The following is a 24,362-nucleotide window of genomic DNA, read 5'->3' as shown; positions in this document are numbered from 1 at the left end:
CAGGTGATGGGGAAGATAGGTGGGTGGGGGAGGGGAGATGAAGTAAGAAGCTGTTAGGTGATAGGTGGAAAAGGTAAAGGGCTGAAGAAGAAGGAATCTAATAGGAGAGGACAGTAGACCATGGAAGAAAGGGAAGAAGGAGGGAACCAGAGCAAGGTGATGGACAGATGAGGAGAAGAGAATGGAGAGCGTGGAACCAGAATGAAGAATCGAAAAAAGAGAAGAAGGACGGGGAAGAAATTAGTGGAAGTTGAAGAAATCGATATTTATAATACACTTGAGTTGTCGGCAACCCAAGGGCATGAACATTGAATTCTCCAATTTCATGTAAACTGCTCCCCCCTGTCCCTTTTCTCTCTCTTCCTGACCTACCTAGTTGCTGCTACATTCACCCAAGCCCCTATGACCCTTGTTCTTTCCCCTCCTGCACCCACTCCATCTGTCCATCACCCACACACTCCTCCTACTTTTTCTTCTCCCTCTTTCCCTTCTGCCCATCACTCACACACTCCTCCCACTGGTTTCCCTCCCACTTTCCCTTCTGCCAATCATTCACACTGGTTCCCGTCTCAGATCCTACCATCTGCAGCCCTTGGCCACCTCCAGCTTTCACCTCCCAGCCTCTGTCGTTTTTCTCACTCTCCTTCCCCTCCCCCCCCATCACCAGGATCCGCCTATCAGATGCCAGCTCTTGCTCCACCCCTTCACCACACCGCTTTAGACTGGCTGTCATCCTTCTACCTTTCTCCTCTGCACAAAGCTTCCACATCTTTCCTATAAGGTGACCAGAACTGAACACAATCCAGAATTGAACATTATACTCCAAGTGCAGTCTAAGCAGAGCTTCATCGATCTGCAACATGATCTTGCAGCAGTTTAACTCAGTCCCCAACTAATGACCAACACACCATACACCTTCTTAACAACACTTTCAACATGTGCTGCAACCTTGAGAGATTTGTGGACATGGACCCCAATCACCCTCTGTTCTTCCACACCACTAAGAATCCTGCTATTAATCCTACATTTTGCCTTCATCTTCCAAAGTGTATGACTTTACACTTCTCTTTACCTTCTGCCACTTCTCAATGGAGGTAATCCAGCCAACATCCTCTGTGGGATCTTGCTGCTCATAGAATTGACAGCCATGTTTCATACAGTAATTAACACAGAAAATCACAGCACAGTACAGATTCTTCAGCCTATGATCTTGTGCCAACCTTTTAACCTACTCTATTTTTCCCAACAGTGCCTTAAAATTATATCCCTCGTATTAGCCATTTCCACCCTGGGAAAACATCTATGGCGGCCCACTCAATCTATGCCTCTTTATCATCTTGTACACCTCTATCAAGTCACCTCTCATCTTTCACTCCAAAGAGAAATGGATAATCCTTTAGAAGCTGGAGGATGCCCTGTACTGTGGAAGTTGTTAGATGAATTCAGGTCTATTATGACTGTTTCCATGGCAACAATCGATCTGTTCAGCCTGAGTTGGTTCATTGGCCACCAGCCTGTTTCACAAGATGACGCCATGCCCACTTTGTGTCTTGCAGGTTCTGGCTATCTGCCTACTGAGTGAAGGCCAACGATTGTACCTCTTCTGGGGCCACAAGGTATGGAGCCTGTCCTGAATACTACCACTCTCGAGCTGAGGCTTCATAAAGCTTTGATGATCCTGCACTTCAAGTATTATGAATTGTGGGTGCTTTATCTAAAGAAATAGACTTGCTTAAATGATAGGTTTCTTAAGGGTGCCTGGGTGGTAGTGGGGACAAGTTCCCAGTACTTATTAAATGCTCCCAGTGGTGTGCAACTCAAATAGCTTCTGACAACCAAGTCCAGCTCCTGGCCTTTACCTGATGAACTGTCTCAGCCTGAAACATCAACCGTTTACTCTTTTCCACAGATGCTGCCTGGCCTACTGAGTTCCTCCAGTGTTTTGTATGTGTTTCTCTGGCCTTCGTGGTTAGCTTAGTTATGAAGCCCAGTGGAACTATTTCTACCAACGGGGTAACTGGCACCTTAAAACCAGTTGCATCGGGCAGATGGGGCACATCAGCCGTAGTTGGCAGCTCATGTAGGAGAAGGAAAACTCTGATCACAGTTGTCTGCTGTGTTGTGGCTCTATCCACTTGTAGGGAAGGCTTTGAGGGGACACCTCGAGAAAAAATCCAGAGCTGGAAAGCCTAAGGTGGCCCTGAAGTAATCACTAGCAAGTGCAGCCCGAGAGCCATCAAACGCTCCTTATCCATTAATCCAGAATCATTCTTGCGTATCTCCTCTGGAAAAACCCAGCACATCCTTTCTTAGATATGCCACCCAAAACTATTCACAATACTCCAAGTATGGTCTGACCAATGCTTATAAAGCCTCCGCACTACAGTCGGCCCTCTTTATCCGCAGGTGATTGGCTCCGGGATAACAAAAAATGCGGATGCTGAAGTCCCTTATATAAAGTGGCATAGTATTTGCATATAACCTATGCAAATCTTCCCGTATAGTTTAACTCATCTCTAGGTTACTTATGATACCTAATACAAAGTAAATGCTATATAAATAGTTGTTATACTGTATTGTTTAGGGAAAAATGACAAGAAAAAAAAGTCTGTACATGTTCAGTACAGACGCAACCATCGTAGCTCTTCTGGGAATGCTGATACTGCCTCGGCATCAGCCGATCCCGATTCTCCCGTGATCTTTCTCTTGAGGCTACTGCACTATACATAGCTAGCCAGCCATCCCTTACCAGCCTTAAACTCCTTCCTCTCGCTCACAACACAAGTAGCGAATAAACGAGACGCGAGGCAAACAATGCTCAGCTTCTGGTTTTCCCAATTTACGGTTGGTTGAATCTGCGCATGCGGAACCCGTGGATAAGGAGGGCTGGCTGTAAGTCCTTGTTTATATATTCTAGTCCTCAAAATGTATGCTAACATTGCACTTGCCTCCTTACCTCCAATTCAACTTGCAAGTTAACCTTTAAGGAATCCTGAATTAGAACTCTCAAGTCCCTTTGGACCTCCGATTTCTGAGGAGGTCAAGTCATTTGGTATATTTAGAGTAGAGGTTAATAGGTTCTTGATTATTAAGGCTGTCAAAGGTTATGGGGGAAAAGGCAAGAGAATCGGGTTGAGGTGGAAAATAAATTAGCCATGGTTAAATAGCAGAGTGAACTCGATAGGCCAAAAAGGTCTAATTCTGCTTCTATCATATCGTATCCATGTATTCAAACTTACAAATTTTCCAATCAATCCCATATCCACCACTTCTACTGGTAGCCACATTCCAAACTTGCACCAGCCTCTTGAGTGAAGAATTTCCTCCTCAGATTCTTCCTAAATATTTCACCTTTCACCCATACCTATGACCTCTAGTTCTGGTCTCACCCAACCTCAGTGGAAAAAGCCTGCTTACATTTACCTTATATGCACCTCATGATGTACCTCTATTAAATCTATCCTTATTCTATGCTCCAGGGAATAACCTATTGAACCTTTCCCTATAACTCATGCCCCAGCAATATCCTTGTACCTTTTCTCTGTACTTTGTCACCCTGAACCTGTAACCTCCTGAATTTTAACCTGTTTCCCTGCTTGCCCGCAGATTGGGATTGTGCTGGTGTTGGGCGTCTGTGCAGTAGCTATCGGTTTCCTCTACAGTCAGTGGCAGGAAGAATGGAATACCTTCGCACTCTCGTTTCAGGTATGTGTGCAATACGCTTGACAGCTTCCTTACATCACATCTCCACAGATATCCCGCAGAAAAGTTCAAAATTCAAAGTAAATGTATTATGAAAGTACTTTATGACACCATGTACAACGGTGAGATTTGTTTCCTTGCGGGCATGCTCTGTAAGTCCTTATAGAGTAATGACCATAATAGAGTCAATGATAGACCACACCAACTTGGACATTCTACCCATGTGCAGGAGATGAATTATGCAAATGCAAAAAGAAAGAATGATAAATAAATAGATAAGCAGTAAGTACGAGATGAAGAGTCCTTGAAAGTGAGTCTGTGGGTTATGGGAACATTTCCATGACGGGGCAAGTGAAGTTGAATGACGTTATCCCCTTTGGTTTAAGAGCCTGATGGTTGAGGGGTAATAACTGTTCCCGAACCTGGTGGTGTGAGAATGAAGTGGGAGGAGAGGAGACAAAGGGAAAAGAGCCCAAGGGGAAAAGGAAAACAGTAAAGGTGTTCTTCTACCAGACCAGATTCCTCTGAAATTCCAACAGATAACCAAATAATAGCCAGATCTACTATGAATGCCTGCAAAAAAAAAGAATCTCAGGGTAGTATACGGCAACATTTACGTACTTTGCTAATAAATTTACTTTGAACTTTAAAGATTGAAGTAATGTGCATGTGCCAAGAAGTTTCCATAAAAATATAGAGGCAACTGTATCTACTGCAAAAGTCACTGATCCATCACACATAAATTGGTTATATAAAAATACAAAAAAACCTAAACCAACATAGTGGTTGTCCATCGTGTCCGACGATGACAGGAAACCTGTGTGGGAGAGTTTTTAAAGTGGAAAAGCCGTTGCACTGGGGCAGTTCCACTCTCTCGACCTCGGAAGTCCGGGTCCAGAGGTACAAACAAGCGTCACAAACTGAGGTCCTCCTTGGTTGCCGTGGATGACCATGTCGTCTTCTGTGCCTTTCATTGCCCTTTGCTCTCCATGGAGCATTGTAGAACTGCCTTCCTGGCCGCTGGATCGTGCTGTAAATCCCATCTGCCCATTCTGCCGGAGCCGACTTCTCACACTGGGACCGGCATGTCTCGGACACTCTGGGGTATGAGGTGGCTGGCGACCCTCACCTGATTTAGCCTGCCGTTTGAAGCGGTGTACAAAAGTGTGGCCGCTGTTGTATGTAAACAGCTACTTGGAGCCACAGGTTGAGAGCTGGGTGTCCAGTGGGGACCAAAAGTGAGTGAGCTGTCCTAAACTGGACATGACAAGCCTTTTATCAGAGGTGCTACCTGTCTACAGTATAAAAACAGTATAAAACCAAGTTAAACTACAAGAAAAATATCAATTCTTCAGCCCGTTCCAACACCAACAACCCTTGTGTTAGTGATTACTGTATAGTGTCCTGCTTCAATGCTGGTCTGGAATATAGAGCACAGAACAGTACAGCACAGGTACAGGCCAACTGGTCCACGATGTCTCGGACAAGTAGGATTCAACTCCAAACTAAACCCATCTACTTGTGCTTCAACGATCAGCCTGCTTTTTAAAAAATATATATTATTTCTATTTTTATTAATCTATTCAACATACACATATATACTTATTGTAATTGACTTATTTGCTTATTTTTTCTTTCTATATTATCACTTATTGCATTGTACTGTATTAAGATGTTCCTATAGAGTTTTCCAGAAGGAAGCCATATTTCTCAATTCCCTTTTTGTTCATCTGCCTGTCTAAAAGCCTCTTGTACATTTTCTCAACTTCCTCTGGCAGTGGGTTCCAGGTACCCATCCCTCTCTGTGTAATAGAACTTGTCTCATAACTTTTCTTTAAACTTTTCCCCTCTCACATTAAAGCTATGTCCTCTAATACTTGACTTTTCCACCTTGAGGAAGAAGGCTTTGGGCTCCCTATCTAAGAAAAGCTGGCATCGGAGAGGATACAGAGGGGTGCATGCGAATGGTCCCAGGAATGAAGGGGTTAAAATATGAGGAGCTTTTGATGGCTCTGGGCCTGTACTCGCTGGAGTTTAGAAGAATGATGCAGGGGGGCACGGGGTGCCTGATCTCTGGAACTTATTGAAGGCCCTGATGGAGTGGACATGGAGAGGATGTTTCCATTAGTGGGAGACCCTACAACCAGAGGGCACAGCATCAGAATAGAAGGATGTCCCTTTAGAACAGAGATGAGGAGGGGTTATTTAACCAGAGGGTGGCAAATCTGTGGAATTCATTGCCACAGACGGCTATGGCATTGGTTATATTTGAAGCAGAGGTTAATAGGTTTTTAATTTGTAAGGGGTCCAAGGTTATGGGGAAGAGGCAGGAGATTTGGATTGGGAGAGAAAATAAATCAACCATGACTGAATGGCGTAACAGCTTGATGGGACAGTGTCATGGACAAATGAACTCTATCTCTGCCTCTCAGAATCTTACAGACCTCTGTCAAGTGGCTCCTCACCCAGAGAAAACAAAGCAAGTTTGCAGAGTCTCTCCTTATCACTAAGGCAGGTTGACCATCACACATCTGGAATGATGGGAACCTGTGCAGTGCCGGATTAGTGATTTTGCCAAGTCACAGGTGGTTAGGTTAGGATTAATTAAATTAACTCCTCTAACCCACTTGATGATTACCTCAGCCTTGGATAATAAAGAAAAAAACATTTGACAAATGACAAGCAATTCTTCCACAAATTCCTGTACTGGTCTACCAGCATTAACTGGTTAACTGTAATCAGTACCTGCTTCATAAACAAGGAGCGATATTCAGCCTTCAAAGTGCGTAATATGCCATTGTCCGGGGTTGAATTAATGACGTACAGTTAGGTGGTGGGTAGATACCACAAGCATTATTTTGTCCCAGGAGTTCTGCTTTTAGAATGTACAGAGCAGTGTAAGTGTTAGGGTAATGTAATTAGTAGATCCATATATTATTCACAACCACTGACCTTGAATTGGGGTTCGCTTTCAGAGGCATGTCTCACGTGATGATGTAATTACGGTGCCTATAAAAAGTATTCATTCCACCCCCTCCTCAGGAAGTTTCCATGTCTTGGCAGCAATTATAACTTTGCGTCTGTGCGTTTGGCTCTCTATCATCTTTGCACATCTGGACACTGCATTTTCCCCCCTTCTGTACAAAACTGCTCAAGCTCTGTCAGATTGCATGGGGATCATGAGTGAACAGCCCTTTTGAAGTCCAGCCACAAATTCTGAATTGGATTGAGGTCTGGACTCTAATTTGGCTACTCTAGGACATTAACTTTGCTGTTTTTAAGCCATTCCTGTGTAGCTTTGGTTTTATGCTTTGGATCATTGTCTTGTTTAAAAGCATATCTTCTCCCAAGTTGCAGTTCTCTTGCAGACTGCATCAGGCTTTCCTCCAGGATCTCCCTATATTTTGCTGCATTAAATTACTATCTGCCTTCTAGGGCCTGAAGCATCCCCCACAGCATGATGCAGCTACCACCATGCTTCACGGTATGGATGGTGTGTTTTTAATGATCTCCCATATGCCTTGCAAACTCTAGCTGAGATTTCATGTGATTTTTTTTAATTTTCAACTGTGGCTTTCTCTTTGCCACTCTCCCATGAAGCTGCGACTGGTGAAGCACCCGGGCAACAGCTGTTGTATGTGCAGTCTCTCCCATCTCAGCCACTGAAGCTTGTAACTTCTCCAGACTTGTCATAGGTCTCTTAGTGACCTCCTTCATTTGTCCTCTTCTTGCACAGTCACTCAGTTTTTGAGGACAGCCTGCTTTAGACAGATCTACAGCTGTGCCATATTCTTTCCATTTCTTGATGATTGACTTAACTGTACTCCAAGGGATATTCTTGGAAATTTTCTTGTATCCATCTCCTGACTTGTGCTTTTCAGTAACCTTTTTGCAGAGTTGCTTGAAGTGTTCTTTTGTCTTCATGGTGTAGTTTTTGGCAGGATACTATCTCACCAGCAGTTGGACCTTCCAGATACAGATGTATTTTTACTACAGTCAATTGAAACACCTTGATTCTCCATTTGGAGATGTGGAGGTGATCTCCATTTATCTAATTATGTGACTTCTAAAACCAATTGGCTGCACCAGTGACGATTTGGTGTGTCATATTAAAGGGGGCGAATACTTATGCAATGAATTATTTTGTATTTTATATTTGTAGTTAATTTAGATCACTTTGTAGACATCTGTTATCACTCTGACACAAAAGTGTCTTTTTCTGTTAATCAGTGTCAAAAAAAGCTGAATTAAATCCACTGTGATTCAATGTTGTAAAAGAATAAAACATGAAAATTTCCAAGCGGGAAATTAATACTTTTTATAGGCTCTGTACGTAAAGGGTTCTTAGATGACTTAGTGTTCAGGTTTTGGTGTTCAATAAAATGTGTTATGATTATTCCTTAATTAATAAAAGCATTAGAGCAGCCCAACACATTGATACGGTTCTTTGATGCTTTATAACCTGTTGGTGATTCTGCAGCCTCTGTAGTCAGTGTTCATCCTAGAGTACAATGCCAATACAAGGCGGTTTGTCTGCATTGCAGGCCTGCTTGGGACTTAAATTTTCATCAGAAACTTAATGAGCTCATCATCAAACTCAGCAGCTGCTTCCTTGTCTGCCGATCGTTTTTCACCTCACACTGCGCGAATGTTTATGTCATGTCGCTGCTTGAAATGCTGAAGCCACTCTTCATAATCCAGTCCTAATTCTTCATGAAATAATGTCACTTGTTCCTTCACCATCTCTCCTGACAGTTCCACATGTTCACTGACGTGGGTTTTAAACTACTTTATAAGAACTTCATCTATTTGTGAGCATCTTTCATGTTGCATTGTTTCCTTATGCACATCTGTTTTATTTTGATTTGTTGTCAGTAGAAAGCTGGAGCAAATTTTGTTTCTTTATGTCATAAACTGTGGCGAGCCAATACAAGCTGCATATGCTTTTCACGGACACACCACTGTCGATTTTTTTTTTCAGAACTTCCTCTTTACTCTGTATAGATAATGTGGTGTTTGCACTTTACATCACGAGAAGCACTTCCCTTACTCAATGAAGTTGTGACTGGGGCCAGACAAGCACGGGTTATAAAACTTAATCCATAATAACAGAGGAACCACATACTTCCTTTAAAGACTGTGCCAACAGCTGTTTCTGCTAATAGCGCCACCAAAACAGTGAGTCCTACTGAAGGTCTCGGCCCGAAATGTTGACGGTACTCTTTTCCCTAGATGCTGCCTGGCCTACTGAGTTCCTCCAGCATCTTGTGTGTGTTAGAAACATAGGAAACATACAGCACAATACAGGCCCGTCAGCCTACAAAGCTGTGCCGAACATGTCCCTACCTTAGAACTACCTAGGCTTTACCCACAGCCCTCTATTTTTCTAAGCTCCATGTAGCCATCCAGGAGTCTCTTAAAAGACCCTATCGTATTCGCCTCCACCACTGTTGCCGGCAGCCCATTCCATGCACTTGCCACTCTCTGTGTAAAAAAAAACAAAAATCTTACCCCTGCTATCTCCTCTGCACCTACTTCCAAGCACCTTAAAACTTTGCCCTCTTGTGTTAGCCATTTCAGCCCTGGGGAAAGCCTCTGACTATCCACACGATCAATGCCTCTCATCATCTTATACACCTCTATCAGGTCACCTCTCATCCTCTGTCACTCCAAGGAGAAAAGGCCAAGTTCACTCAACCTATTCCCATAAGGCATGCTCCCCAATCCAGGCAACATCCTTGTAAATCTCCTCTGCACCCTTTCTATGGTTTCCACATCCTTCCTATAGTGAGGCGACCAGAACTGAGCACAGTACTCCAAGTGGGGTCTGACCAGGGTCCTATATTGCTGCAACATTACCTTTCGGCTCCTAAACTCAATCCCATGGTTGATGAAGGCCAGTACACCATATGCCTTCTTAACCACAGTTAAGCATTGCTTGGATTTCCAGCATCTGCAGATTTTCTGTCTGTGATGCTTGTTTGTATCACTGAAACCGGACTTCTGAAGTCGCGAGTGTGGAATGCCCCAGTGCAAAGGCTTTTCCACTTTAAAAACTCCTCCGCACGTTTCCTGTTATCATCAGATTTGGCAGACGACCACCACCAGAATGCGAAACAGGCCCTTCTGGTCCATCGAGCCGCGCTGCCCAGCAACTCAGCTAATAACCTGAACCCAATCACAGGACAATTTACAATGACCTACTAACCGGTACGTCTTTGGACTGTGGGAGGAAACCGGAGCACCCAGAGGAAACCCACGCAGTCACAGGAAGGATGTTAAAAAAACACCTTACTGATGATGTCGGAATTGAGTTCCGAACTCTGACACCCCGAGCTGTAATGACATTGTGCTAACTGCTACGCTATCTGTTTATAACCCTCTTTAATCGCGTTGCCTTCATACCTTCCAGGTGACAGCTCCGTATCTACACGTCGGGAGTCTGGCGGCAATGACCATCCTTTCTTGGCCTGTGGCTCAGCATTTCAGCAAGATGGTTGGGAAAGGTGAGACTGGCCAAATGCTGCAGATGCTGGAAATATGAAGCAGGATTACATTGGGTGAATAGCACACTGAAGAGCTGTGAGATAATGTTATAAAACCCTGGTTACACCGCGCTTGGACTATCGAGTTCATTTCTAGCCACTTAATTATAAGAAGGACATGGAAGCTTTAGAGAGGGTATAGAAGAGGTTTACCAGGATGTTTCCTAGATTAGAGAGCATATCAATGAGGATGTCTATAGGTTGAACAGGCTAGGGCCTTTCCCTTTGGAGTGAAGGAGGATGAGAGGTGACTTTATAGAGGTGTACAAGCTGATAGGAGGCATAAATCAATTGGATAGCCAAGGAATTTTTCCCAGGGCTAATGTCATGATTTTAAGGAGATTGGGGGAAAGTACAGGGGGGATGTCAGAATTGGGTTTTCCACACAGGGAGTGGTGAGTGTGTGGAACACCCTGATGGGTGTGGTGGGACATTTGAGAGACTCTTAGATGAGCACATGGATGATAGAAAAATGGAGGGCTATGTACAGATCAAAACCAGGTTTAATATCACTGGCAAGGGGTAGATAGTGGGCCAAAGGGCCTGTACTTTGCTGGAATGTTCTATATTTTCTGTTCTTTATCCTAGCAGTTGTACAAGATGTTGGTGAGACCACATTTGGAAAATTGTGTTCAGGTTTGGTCACCTTGCTGTAGGAAAGATGTCATTAAGCTCAGAAGAGTGCAGAGACTTATATGAACGTTGTCATGAATGAGGCATCGATCAAGTGGACAGCCAGAGACTTTTTCCCAGCCAGAAAAGACTAATATGAGGGGGCTTAGTTTCGAGGTGACTGCAGGAAGGCATATGGGGTTGGAGAACTGTCAGAGTTAAGTTTTTTTTTCACACAGAGTAGCGGGTGTGTGGAATGTTCTGCCAGGGGTGGTGGGAGAGGCGTTTACAATAGAGACATTTAAGAGAATCTTAGATAGGCACATGGGTGATAGAAAAATGGGGGCTATATATGAGGGAAGTGTTAGATTGATCTTAGAGTAAGTTAAAAGATCAGCACAACATGATGGGCTGAAGAGCCTGTACTGAGCTGTACATGTTCGAAGGACTGAGTTATGGAGAGAAGCTGGGCAGGTTGGGATTTAGATTATGGGAGTATACAAGAATGAGGAAAGATCATACAGAGGTGTATAAAATCCGGTGGGGCTTAGATAAGGTGAATGAACACAGTCTGTTTCCCCAGGGTTGGGGAATCAAGAACTAGAGGGCATAGGTTTAAGGTGAAAGGGAAGAGAGTTAACGGGAACACGAGGGGCAATGTCTTCACTCATAAGGTGGTCGGTCAATGGAATGAGCTGTCAGTGAAATTGATTGAGGCAGACACATTAACAGCAATTAAAAGGTACCTGGACAGGGACATAGATAGGAAAGGCTTAGAGCAGGGGATTCCCAACCCTTTTTATGCCATCGGCCAATACCATTAAGCAAGGGGTCCGTGTACCACAAGGTGAGAGGATATGGACTAGCTTGGATGGGAATTTTTGTTGGCATGAACCATTTCAGCTGAAGAGCCTGTTTCTGTGCTGAATGACGACATGACTCAGTGACATGCCATGTCAACGTTTATGAGTTTGCCCCGCCTTTCCTCATCTGCCCCTGCAATGCTCTGTTCCCTTATTTGCTTCTTTTTTAGTACATCCATGTAAGTGGATTCCACATCCACACCACTCCCTGGGTGTCCCTGAATTCACTCCCTGAATTTTCTTCTAATTCCCAACTGGATGTCTTGTTGATTATTTTCAACTGACAGCCTCTGATTATGTTCTTCTGCGCAAGATAAGGATCTAAAGATTACCTTCATTTGTCACACGTTCATCGAAACATCAAAAACTACAGTGAAATGCATTGTTTGCATCATTGCGACCAGTCAGAAAGCTCTCCACGGTACATCTCTGCTCTGATCTCACTACACCCAGAGTACAGCAGGTCCCAGTCTCAGTCCAAGTATATGCTGGGGGAAGCCCTTAAGTATCATCACATTTCTAGCGCCAGTATAGAATGCCCACAACTCATGAGCCCTAACCATACATTTCTGGAAAGTGGGAGGAAACCAGAGCACTCAGAGGAAATCTGCATGTTTCCGGGGAGAACTTATAAACTCCTTATAGACAGTGGTGGGTATTGAATCCTGATTGGTGATAGTGCCGCTGTAAAGCATTACTCTAACTTCTACGCCAGCGTGGTATACTCCCTCAGCTTCTACTCTGTGAGAATCCTTCTGTAATTTTACTGACCTCAATTCTCTGTCAGGAAATGCAGCAAATACTCAGCAGGTCAGGCAGCATCTGCTAAGCGAGAAGCAGAGTTCATGATTCAGACCATTGTGTGGAAACAGGTCATTCAGTCCAACTCATCCATGCCAAGGATAGAGACACCAATAGAGGGGAGAGGGGGATGGTATATAACAGAAGAGGGAGTACAGATAAAGAGACTTCTTGTACTCTGACTCCTGGCTGCCAATCCTATCAATGGTCCATCCCTAAGCTATGCATCTTCCCATGTTGACCTTGTGTAGTGAAAGCAGAGATGTGCCGGGGGGGAGCGTTCTGACAGTCCGCATCAATGCCCGTAATGGAGACTCCAATGCACGGGGTTGCAAGAGGCTGCAGAGGATTGTAAACTCAGCCAGTTCCATCAAGGCCTCAACTTCCCCACCATCGAGGGTATCTTCAAGAGGCTGTGCCTCTGTTGGGTGGAACCACTCTCTCAGGATCATTACCATTTGGGACATGGCCTCTTCTTGTCACTACCACTGAGAAGGAGGTACAGAAACCACTCAACCCCACTAAGTGATTCAGAAACAGTCTCTTCCCCTCTGTCTTTAGCTTTTTGAATAGTCCGGAAGCTATGAGCTCTGCCTTGCTCTTCCATTTTTGCACTAATTATGCATTTTTGTAGCTTATAGTGATTTTTATTTCTTGCCCTGTAGTGCTGCCACAAAACAACAAATTTCACGACAAATGCCATTGATAATATGAATAAGACAAAGGAGCAGAATCTGGCTATCCGGTCCATCAAGTCTGCTCCTCCACTTTATCAAGGCTGATCCATTTCCCTCTCAACCTATTCAACTGCCTTCTCCCTGTAACCTTTCATGCCCTGACCTACCAAAATTCTATCAACCTGCACCTTAAATACACCCAACGACCTGGCCTCCACAGTCACCTGTGGCAACGAACTCCACTTGACCTTCTTCTATTGAGGTTGTGCCCTAGACTCCCCCACTATAGGAAATATCCTCTCCATGTCCATCCACCTAGGCCTTCCAAAATTCAATAAGTTTCAATCAGATTTGCTGTATTTTAAAATCCAGTGAGCCCAGAGACATCAAATACTTCTCATATAGTAAGTCTTTCATTCCACGAATAATTGTTGTGAATGTCTTTTGAACCTTCTCCATTGTCAGTACATCTTTCTTAGATAAGGGGCCCAGAACTGTTCACAAAACTCCGTGAGTCCGCACCAGTGCCTTATAAAGCCTCAGCATTACATCCTTGCTTTTATATTCTAGTCCTCTTGAAGTGAATACTAACATTGCATTTGCCTTCCTCACCACTGTCATAATCTACAAGTTAACCATTAGGAAATCCTGCACAAGGACTCCTCAGATTTTTGAATTTTTCCCTGTTTAGAAAATAGTCTATGCTTCTATTCCTTCTACCAAAGCTGCATAAACTTCCCAACACTGTATTTCATCTGCCTCTTTGACCAGTTTCCTAATCTCTCTCAGCCTCCCTGCTTCCTCAAGATGACCTGCACGCCCACCTATCTTTGTATCATCCACAGAATTGTCCACAAAGCCATCAATTCTGTCATCCAGATCATTGGCATACTGTACAATGTAAAAAGAAGCAGTCGTACCACCACCACTAGTCACTGGCAGCCCGAAAAGGCTGCTCTATTCCCACTCTTTGCTACCTGCCAATCAGCCAATGCTCTATTCATGCCATATCTGTCTTGTAGTTCCATGGCCTCCTAACTTGCTAAGCAGCCTCATGTTCAGCATCTTCTCAAAGGCATTCTGAAAGTCTAAGTGCACATCAACTGATTCTCCTTTGTCTATCTTGCTTGTTATTTCTTAATGAGTTCCAACAGATTTGGCAAGCAAGGTTTCTCCTTGAGGAAACCATGCTGACTTTGGCCTATTAACCATGTAGCTTCAATACCCCAAAACTTCATCCTTAACAACCAACTCCCAACGTCTTCCCAATAACTGAGGTCAGGCTAACTGGCTTATACTTTCCTTTCTGCTGCCTCCCTCCTTTCTTGAAGAGCTGAGTGACACTTGCAATTTTCCAGTCCTCCAGAACCGACCAGAATTGAAAGATCATTACTAAAGCCTCAACAAGGCATTTAAAATGGTTTGGCATGGACTATATGGGCCCAAGGGCCTGTTTCTGTACTGTATGTTTTATGACAATGTCTTCAGCTACCTCCTTCAGAACTCTGGAGTGTAGTCCATTTGGTCCAGGTGTACTATCTATCTTCAGGCCTTTTGGCTACTGAAGAAGCACCTTCTTGATAGTAATAGCAACTGCACTCACTTCTGCCCCCTGACACTCTCAAACTTTAAGCAAACAGCTGGTGTCTTCCACAGTGAAGACTGACACAAAATACTGATTCGATTCGTCCTCCATTTCCATGCCCCCCATTGTAACCTCTATAGTGACACTTTTCAGTGGTCTTATATCCACTCCTATCTCACTTTTGCTCTTTATATAGCTAGAAACATAGAAATATAGAAAGCCTACAGCACAATACAGTCCCTTTGGCCCACAATGCTGTCCCAAACATGTACTTACTTTAGACATTACCTAGGATTAGCCATAGCCCTCTATTTTTCTAAGCTCTACGTACCTATCCAGGAGTCTCAGAATCAGAATCAGGTTTATTATCACCGGCATGTGACATGAAATTTGTTAACTTAGCAGCAGCAGTTCAATGCAATGCATAATCTAGCAGAGAAAAGAAAGTAATAAATACAATAAAAATAATAATAAGTAAACAAGTAAATGAATTAGATATTTTGAATAGATCTAAAAAACATGCAAAAACAGAAATAGTGTATGTTAAAAAACAAAAGTGAGGTAGTGTCCAAAGATTCAATGTCCATTTAGGAATCGGATGGCAGAGGGGAAGGAGCTGTTCCTGAATTGCTGAGTGTGTGCCTTCAAGCTTCTGTACCTCCTACCTGATGGTAACAGTGAGAAAAGGGCATGTCCTGGGTGCTGGTGGTCCTTAATAATGGACACTGCCTTTCTGATACAGCGCTCCCTGGGTACTTTGTAGGGTAGTACCCAAGATGGAGCTGACTAGATTTACAACCTTCTGCAGCTTCTTTCAGTTCTATGCCGTAGCCCCTCCATACCAGACAGTGATGCAGCCTGTCAGAATGTTCTCCACAAGTATAGAAGTTTTTGAGTGTATTTGTTGACATGCCAAATCTCCTCAAACTCCTAATAAAGTATAGCCACCATCTTGCAACTACATCGATATGTTGGGACCAGGTTAGATCCTCAGAGATCTTGACACCCAGGAACTTGAAGCTGCTCACTCTCTCCACTTCTGATCCCTCTATGAGGATTGGTATGTGTTCCTTCGTCTTACCCTTCCTGAAGTCTACAATCAGCTCTTTCGTCTTACTGAGTGCCAGGTTGTTGCTCTGGCACCATTCCACTAGTTGGCATATCTCACTCCTGTATGCCCTCTCGTCACATCCTGAGATTTTACAAACAATGGTTGTATCGTCAGCAAACTTACAGATGGTATTTGAGCTATGCCTAGCCACACAGTCATGTGTTTACAGAGAGTAGAGCAGTGGGCTAAGCACGAACCCCTGAGCTGCGCCAGTGTTGATTGATACTGAGGAGGATATGTTATCAGAAATCCGCACAGTTTGTGGTCTTCTGGTTAGGAAGTCAAGGATCCAGTTGCAGAGGGAGAGGGAGAGGGAGAGGGAGTTGCAATCTCAGGATTGTGAGAATGATGGTATTAAATGCTGAGCTGTAGTCAGTGAACAGCATCCTGACATAGGTGTTTGTGTTGTCCAGGTGGTCTAAAGCTGTGTGGAGAGCCATTGAGATTGTGTCTGCCATTGAACTAATGTGGTGACGGGCAAATTACAATGGGTCCAGGTCCTTGTTGAGGCAGGAGTTCAGTCTAGTCATAATCAACCTCTCAAAGCATTTCATCGTTGTAGGTGTAAGTGCTACCGGGTGACAGTCATTAAGGCAGCTCACATTATGCTTCTTAGGCACTGGTATAATTGTTGCCTTTTTGAAGTAAGTGGAAACCTCTGCCCACAGCAGTGAGAGGTTGAAACTGTCTCTTAAGAGACCCTATCATATCTGCCTCCACCACTGTCGCCCATTCCATACACTCACCACTCTGCATCAAAAAAAACGTACCTGTGACATCTCCTCTGCACCTACTTCCAAGCACCTTAAAACTGTGTCCTCTCGTGTTAGCCATTTCAGCTCTGAGGGAGAAAAAACCTCTGACTATCCACACGATCAATGCTTCTCATCATCTTATACACCTCTATCAGGTCACCTCCATCACTCCAGGGAGGAAAAGCCAAGTTCACTCAACCTATTCTCATAAGGCATGCTCCCCAAACCAGACACCATCCTTGTAAATCTCCTCTGCACCCTTTCTATAGTTCTATAATTTCTATATCTGAAAAACCTTTGGTATCCTCTTTGATATTATCACATTCATATTTAATCTTTTCCCTCCTTATGGGTTTTTTAGTTGCCTTCTGTTAGTTTTTACAAGCATCCCAATTCTCTAACTTCCCACTAATTTTTGCTCTTATGCCCTCTCTTTTACTTTTACATTGTCTTTGACTTCCCATGTCAACCATGGTTGTTTCATCCTACATTTAGAAAACTACTTCTTCTTTGGGATGTATCTATCCTGCACCTTCTGAATTGCTCTCAGAGACTCCAGCCATTGCGGCTGTCCTGTCATCCCTGCTAGCGTCCCCTTCCAATCAATGTTGGCCAGCTTCTGTAATTCCCTTTACAGCACTGTAATACTGATACACATGACCCTAATTTCTCCCTGCCAAATTGCAGGGTGAATTCTATCATATTATGATCGCTGACTCCTAAGGGTTCCTTTACCTTAAGCTCCCTAATCAAATCCAGTTTATTACATAATACTCAATCCAGAATAGCTGATCCCCTAGTGAGATCAACCACAAGCTATCTCATAGGTATTCTATAAATTCTCTCTCTTGGGATCGAAAAACAGCACCTTCCAAACTACTTGCATATTGAAATCCCCCATGACTATTATAATGTTGATCTTTTGGCATGCATTTTCTATCTCCCTATGTAATTTGTAGCCAACATTCTGGCCTCTGTTTGGTGGCTTATATATAAAATTCCCATCAGGGTCCTTTTCAAGTCAAGTCAAGTCACTTTTTATTGTCATTTTGACCATAACTGCTGGTACAGTACATAGTAAAAACGAGACAATGTTTTACCCTTGCAGTTCCTTAACTCTACCCACAACATTTCTAGATCTTCTGATCCCATGTTACCTCTTTTAAGGATTTTATTTCAATATTTACTGATAGAGCCATGCCATTTCCTCTGTCTCCCTGTCTGTCCTTTTGATACAATGTGTATCCTTGGATGTTAAGCTCCCAACCATAATCTTCTTTTAGTCACTACTCTGTGACACCCACAACATCATACCTGTCAATCTCTAACTGTGCTATAAGAACATCTACCTTATTCATGTACTGCATGCATTGAAATATAACACCTTCAGTCCTGTGTTCAACAGCCTTTTTTGATTTTAATCCCCATTACACTGCAACTTATCCCACTGACTGCAATTTTGCCCTAACATCTGTCTGTGCTTCCTGACAGTCTCACTGCATCACCTCTGGTTTTATATCAGCCCTATCACTCAGTTTCTGATCTCCTTGCCAAACTAGTTTAAACTCTCCCCAACAGCTCCAGCAAACCTGCCTGCAAGGATGTTCGTCCCCATCAGGTTCTGGTGTAACTCATCTGTTTTTACAGGTCATACCTTCCCCGAAGGAGATCCCAATGATCCAGAAATCCGAAACTGCCCCCTGCGCCATTCCCTCAGCCACACATTCATCTGTCGAATCTTCCTATTCCTACCCTCACTAGCATGTTGCCGAGGCAGCAATCCAGATATTACTGCCCTGGATTTCCTGTTTTTCAGCTTTCTACCTAGCTCCCGTCTTACCTCTTCTCTTCCCCACACCTGCCTTTCCCCTCCCCCACAGTGCTCATCCTCCTTCCCTTTCTTCCATGGTCCAATCTCCTTTGCTATCCGATTCCTCCTCCTTCAGCCCTTTTCCTTTTCCAGTTATCACCTCCCAGCTTCTTACTTCACCCCTCTCCCACCCACCAACCTTCCTCTTCATCTGGTCTCCCTTATCAATGTACTCCTTTCCCTTGCTCCACCATCTTATTCTGTCTTCTTCCACTTTCTTCTCCAGTCCCGACAAAGGGTTTCAGCCTGAAACATTGACTGTTTATTCCTCTCCATAGATGCTGCCTGACCAGCTGAGCTCTTCCAGCATTGTGTGTGTGTGTTGCTCTATATTGTCTCGCTGAATCTGTTGACATTTTCTAGTTTCCAGCTCACTGGATACATCAAGTAGAATTTTAAGGTTAATGCATTTATGCATTGCAAAGATGTCCCTGTGGAGCACCCGCTCTGGGAGTAATTATCCGATATTCTGACCTTGCTTCATGTGTAGTTACTTTTTTTTTCCCAGGCAGCCTTCCGCATTTTATTCCAATTGTTTTAAATTATTAAGATTATGTAGGCCTAGTGTTTTAGAGTGATGTGACACAGAAGCAAGTCTTTCAGCCCATTTAGTCCACAACAAACTGTTACTCTGTCTAATCCCATCAACACACCCGTGGACCTTAGTCCTCTGTACGCCTCGCATCCATACACCTATGCAAACTTCTCTTCAAGTTTCCAATTGAACTGCATTTAGCACTTCAGCTGGCGGCTCATTCATCACACTCTGAAGATATTCCCCTTAAATATTTCATATTTCACCATTAACTTATGACCTCTAGGGGAAAAAAAGGTCATCTTTCACCCAACGTCAGCTTGCTTGCATTTACCCTATCTATATCACTCAAAATTGTGTATACCTGTATCAAATATTCCCTTATTAAAAAGTTCAAAGTAAATTTATTATCAAAGTAGATACATATTATCAAAGTACATTTACACTACACGCTGCATCCGCAAAGGAAACAGCATTATAAAGGACCCCATGCATCCCTCATACAATCTCTTCTCCCTCTGGCCGTCTGGGAAAAGGCTCCGAAGCATTCGGGCTCTCATGGCCAGACTGTGTAACAGTTTCTTCCCCCAAGCTATCAGACTCCTCAATACCCGAAGCCTGGACTGACACCTTGCCCTATTGTCCTGTTTATTATTTATTGTAATGCCTGCACTGTTTTTGTGCACTTTACGCAGTCCAGTGTAGGTCTGTAGTCTAGTGTAGCTTTCTCTGTGTTGTTTTTTTTATGTAGTTCAGTCTAGTTTTTGTGCTGTGTCATGTAACACCATGGTCCTGAAAAACATTGTCTCATTTTTACTATGTACTGTACCAGCAGTTATGGTCAAAATGACAATAAAAGTGACTTGACATGACTTGACTTGATATATGTCACCACATTCACTGCTGAGGTTCATTTTCTTGTGGACTTTCAAAGAAAGACAATAGAATCAATGAAAGGTTACAAATAATAAAACTGAACAAACAACCAGTGTTCAAAGCACAACAAATTGTGCAAATAAATAACTCGCCTACATTTCTGAGAATGAAGTCCTAGCCTATTTAACCTTTCCCTATAACTCAGGTACTCAAGTCCTGGCGACATCCTTGTAAATTTTCTCTGTACTCTTTCAATCTTATTGATATCTTTCCTGTGAGTAGGTGACCGGAACTGGACACGAAAGGCCTACCTGTGTTATTGTGTGTATCTGTGCATGTGGAGATGTGAAACCAAACAAGATGTTCTACAGTGCAAGCAAAGGCTTCAAAAACACTAGAGATTGTGCAGATGCTGGAACTCCAGTCACACAGATTTACAGCAGGGAAATGCTGGAAAAACTCTGCAGCTGTGGTAGCACCCATGGACATGAAGAGTCTCAGACAGAAATGTCAACTGTTCATTTCTCTCCATCGGTGCTCTCCGACCTGCTGAGTTCCTCCAGCAATTTGTGTGCTGGCTTCAAAAGCTTGCTTACTTATTTATTAGCAGAGAAAAAGAAAGCCATTGAAGCTTTTTGTTTGGTTTCTCCTCGGCCTGTTGTGTGCAGTTCTGGTCACCTACCTAAAGGAAAGGTATCAATAAAATTGAAAGAGTGCAGAAAAAATTTACAAGGATGTGAACGGGATTTGAGGACCTGAGTTATAGAGAAAGATTGAATGGGTTAGAACTTTATTCTTTGGAGCAAAGGAGGTCTATTTATTTATTTCTATTTTCAGAATTTGTTGCCTTTTGCACACTGGTTGTTTGTTCATTCTTGTTATCCTTTCTTCTTATTTATTTGAAGAGATAGGTGGCAAGGTGGATATATGTCTCTACTAAAGGAGGTGTAAGGTGCTCCATCCCTTCGCTAGCCTGCAGGTCACCCTTGGGCAAGGTGTAGTAGTTGCTTAGCCCCTGATCACATGAAGCCATGGAAACAGGTTGTGGGTGGTCGTATGAGCAGCTGGTGCTTATCACAAGTCTCGGTTGTGCGACCACTGGCGCCAGGCAGACAATCTCTGAAAATGGCTGGGGTCACCCGTCTTGTAAAGACACTGCCAAGAAGAAGGCAATGGCAAATAAACTTCTGCAGAAAAAATTTGCCAGGAACAATCATGGTCATGGAAAGACCCTAGACCCTAGACCATAAGACATAGGAGCAGAATTAGGTCATCTGGCCCATCGAATCTGCTCCGTCATTCGATCATGGCTGATTCTTTTATTTTTCTCCTCTTCAACCCCAGCTCCTGGCCTTCTCCCCATAACCTTTGATGCCAAGTCCAATCAAGAACCTATCAATCTCTGCCTTCAATATACCCAATGCCCAGGCCTCCACAGCTGCAAGTGACAACAAATTCCACAAATTCACACAACGCACACAAAATGCTGGTGGAACACAGCAGGCCAGGCAGCATCTATAAGGAGAAGCGCTGTCGACGTTTCAGGCCGAGACCCTTCGTCAGGACTAACTGAAAGGAGAGATACTAAGAGATTGGAAAGTAGTGGAGGAAGGGGAAAATGCGAAATGATAGGAGAAGACCGGAGGGGGTGGGATGAAGCTAAGAGCTGGAAAGGAGATTGCCGAAAGTGATACAGCGCTGGAGAAGGGAAAGGATCATGGGACGGGAAGCCTCGTGAGAAAGAAAGGAGGGAGGAAGCACCAGAGGGAGATGGAGAACAGGCAGAGTGATGGGCAGAGAGAGAGAAAAAAACCAAACAACTAAATATGTCAGGGATGGGGTAAGAAGGGAAGGAGGGGTATCAACGTAAGTTAGAGAAGTCAATGTTCATGCCATCAGGTTGGAGGCTACCCAGCCTGTATATAAGATGTTGTTCCTCCAACCTGAGTGTGGATTCATCTTGACAGTAGCGGAGGCCATGGATAGACATATCAGAATGGGAATGGGACATGGAATTAAAATGTGTGGCCACTGGGAGATCCTGCTTTCTCTGGCGGACCGAGCGTAGGTGTTCAGCAAAACGGTCTCCCAGTCTATGTTGGGTTTCACCAATATATAAAAGGCCACACTGGGAGCACCGGACACAGTATACCACACCAGCCGACTCGTGGGTGAAGTGTCGCCTCACCTGGAAGGACTGTCTGGGGCCCTGAACGGTGGTGAGGGAGGAAGCGTTAAGGGCAGGTGTAGCACTTGTTCCATTTACAAGGATAAGTGCCAGGAGGGAGATCAGTGGGAAGAGTTGGGGGGGGAGCAAGTGGGCAAGGAAGTTGCGGAAAGCAGAAAGGGGGTGGAGGGAAAGATGTGCTTGGTAATGGGATCCCATTGGAGGTGGCAGAAGTTACAGAGAATTATACGTTGGACCTGGGGGCTGGTGGGGTGGTAGGTGAGGACAAGGGGAACCCTATCCCGAATGGGGTCGTGGGCGGATGGGGTGAGGACAGAAGTGTGGGAAATGGGAGAGATGCATTTGAGAGCAGAGTTTATGGTGGAAGAAGGGAAGCCCCTTTGTTTAAAAAAGGAAGACATCTCCTTCATCCTGGAACGAAAAGCCTCATCCTGAGAGCAGATGCGGTGGAGAGGGAGGAATTGTGAGAAGGGGATAGCATTTTTGCAAGAGACAGGGTGGGAAGAGGAATAGTCCAGGTAGCTGTGAGACTCTGTAGGCTTATATTAGATATCAGTAGATAAGCCATCTCCAGAGATGGAGACAGAAAGATCAAGAAAGGGGAGGGAGGTGTCAGAAATTGACCAGGTAAATTTGAGGGCAGGGTGAAAGTTGGAGGCAAAGTTAATGAAGTCAACGAGCTTAGCATGCGTGCAGGAGGCAGCGCCAATGTAGTCGTCGATGTAGCGAAGGAAAAGAGGGGGATGGATACTCGTATAGAGTTGGAACATGGACTGTTCCACAAAGCCAACAAAAAGGGACCCATACGGGTGCCCATGACTACACCCTTGGTTTGGAGGAAGTGGGAGGAGCCAAAGGAAAAATTATTGAGAGTAAGGACTAATTCTGCTAGATGGAGGAGAGTGGTGGTAGAGGGGAATTGGTTAGGTATGGAATCCAAAAAGAAGCGAAGAGCTTTGAGACCATCCGGGTGGGGGATGGAGGTATATAGGGACTGGACATCCATGGTGAAAATAAGGCGGTGGGGGCCAGGGAACTTAAAATCATTGAAAAATTCAAAGCGTGAGAAGTGTATATCATTTCGCATTCCCCCCCCCCCCACTACTTTCAAATCTCTTAGTATCTCTCCTTTCAGTTAGTCCTGCCAAAGGGTCTCAGCCTGAAACATCGACAGTGCTTCTGCTATAGATGCTGCCTGGCCTGCTGTGTTCCGCCAGCATTTTGTGTGTGTTGTTTGAATTTCCAGCATTTGCAGATTTCCTCGTGTTTGCTCCATAAATTCACCACCCTTTGGCTAAAGAAATTTCTCTGCATCAGTTTTGAAAGGGTGCCCCTCTATCCTGAGGCTGTGCTTTCTTGTCTTTGATTCTCCTACCATGGGAAACTGACTTTCCACGTCTACTCTGTCTAAGCCTTTCAACATTCGAAAGGTTTCAATGAGATCTCCCCTCATCCTCCTGAATTCCAGTGAGTACAGACCTAAAGCCAATGAAGTGACCCTTTCATTTCTGGAATCATCCTTGTGAACCTCCCCTGGACCCTCTCCAATACCAGCACGTCTTTTCTAAGGTGAGGGGCCCAAAACTCAAGGTGAGGCCTCACCATTTCCTTATAAAACCTCAGCATCACATCCTTGCTCTTGTATTCTAGACCTTTTGAAATGAATGTTTACATGGCATTTGCCTTCCTCACCACCGACTCAACCTGCAAGTTAACCTTCAGGTGTCCTGCCCAAGGGCTCCCAAGTCTCTCTACATCTCAGATTCCTGGATTTTCTCCCTGTTTAGAATATAGTCCACACGTTTATTTCTACTACCAAAGTGCATGACCATGCATTTTCCAACATTGTACTTCATTTGCCACTTTCTTGCCCATTCTCCTAATCTGTCCAATCACTTTTGCATCCTGCCTGTTTCCTCAATACTACCCGCCCCTCCACCAATCTTTGTATCATCTGCAAACTTGGCAGCAAACCCATCTATTCCATCATCTAAATCGTCTGTATACAGCATAAAAAGAAATGGTTTCAACACCACCCCCTGTGGAACACCACAAGTCACTGGTAGCCAACAAGAAAAGGATCCTTTTATTCCCATTTGCTGCTTCCTGCCAATTAGCCAATGCTCTAACTACATTACTAACTTTCCTGTAATACCATGGGCTCTTAACTTGGTAAGCAGCCTTACGTGTGGCACCTTGTCAAGGGCCTTCTGAAAGTCCAAATATATAACATCCACTGCAT

General features: G+C 44.0%; 1 protein-coding gene across 4 annotated transcripts in view; it reads left to right on the top strand.

The window, feature by feature from the left end:
* gdpd4a (glycerophosphodiester phosphodiesterase domain containing 4a) overlaps positions 1-24,362 on the top strand; it is a 143,683-nt gene that overhangs the window by 80,201 nt on the left and 39,120 nt on the right. For all 4 annotated transcript variants that reach the window (XM_059963730.1, XM_059963731.1, XM_059963733.1 and 1 more), the window contains 3 exons: positions 1,557-1,616; positions 3,607-3,705; positions 10,115-10,208. In XM_059963730.1, coding sequence (XP_059819713.1) covers positions 1,557-1,616; positions 3,607-3,705; positions 10,115-10,208 — 253 coding nt within the window. The remainder of the gene's footprint in view (positions 1-1,556; positions 1,617-3,606; positions 3,706-10,114; positions 10,209-24,362) is intronic.

This window comes from Hypanus sabinus, chromosome 3, assembly GCF_030144855.1.
Source record: "Hypanus sabinus isolate sHypSab1 chromosome 3, sHypSab1.hap1, whole genome shotgun sequence".
Lineage (NCBI taxonomy): Eukaryota > Metazoa > Chordata > Chondrichthyes > Myliobatiformes > Dasyatidae > Hypanus > Hypanus sabinus.
Note: the sequence above shows the minus strand (reverse complement) of the source record. Positions and strands in the feature narration are given on the sequence as shown.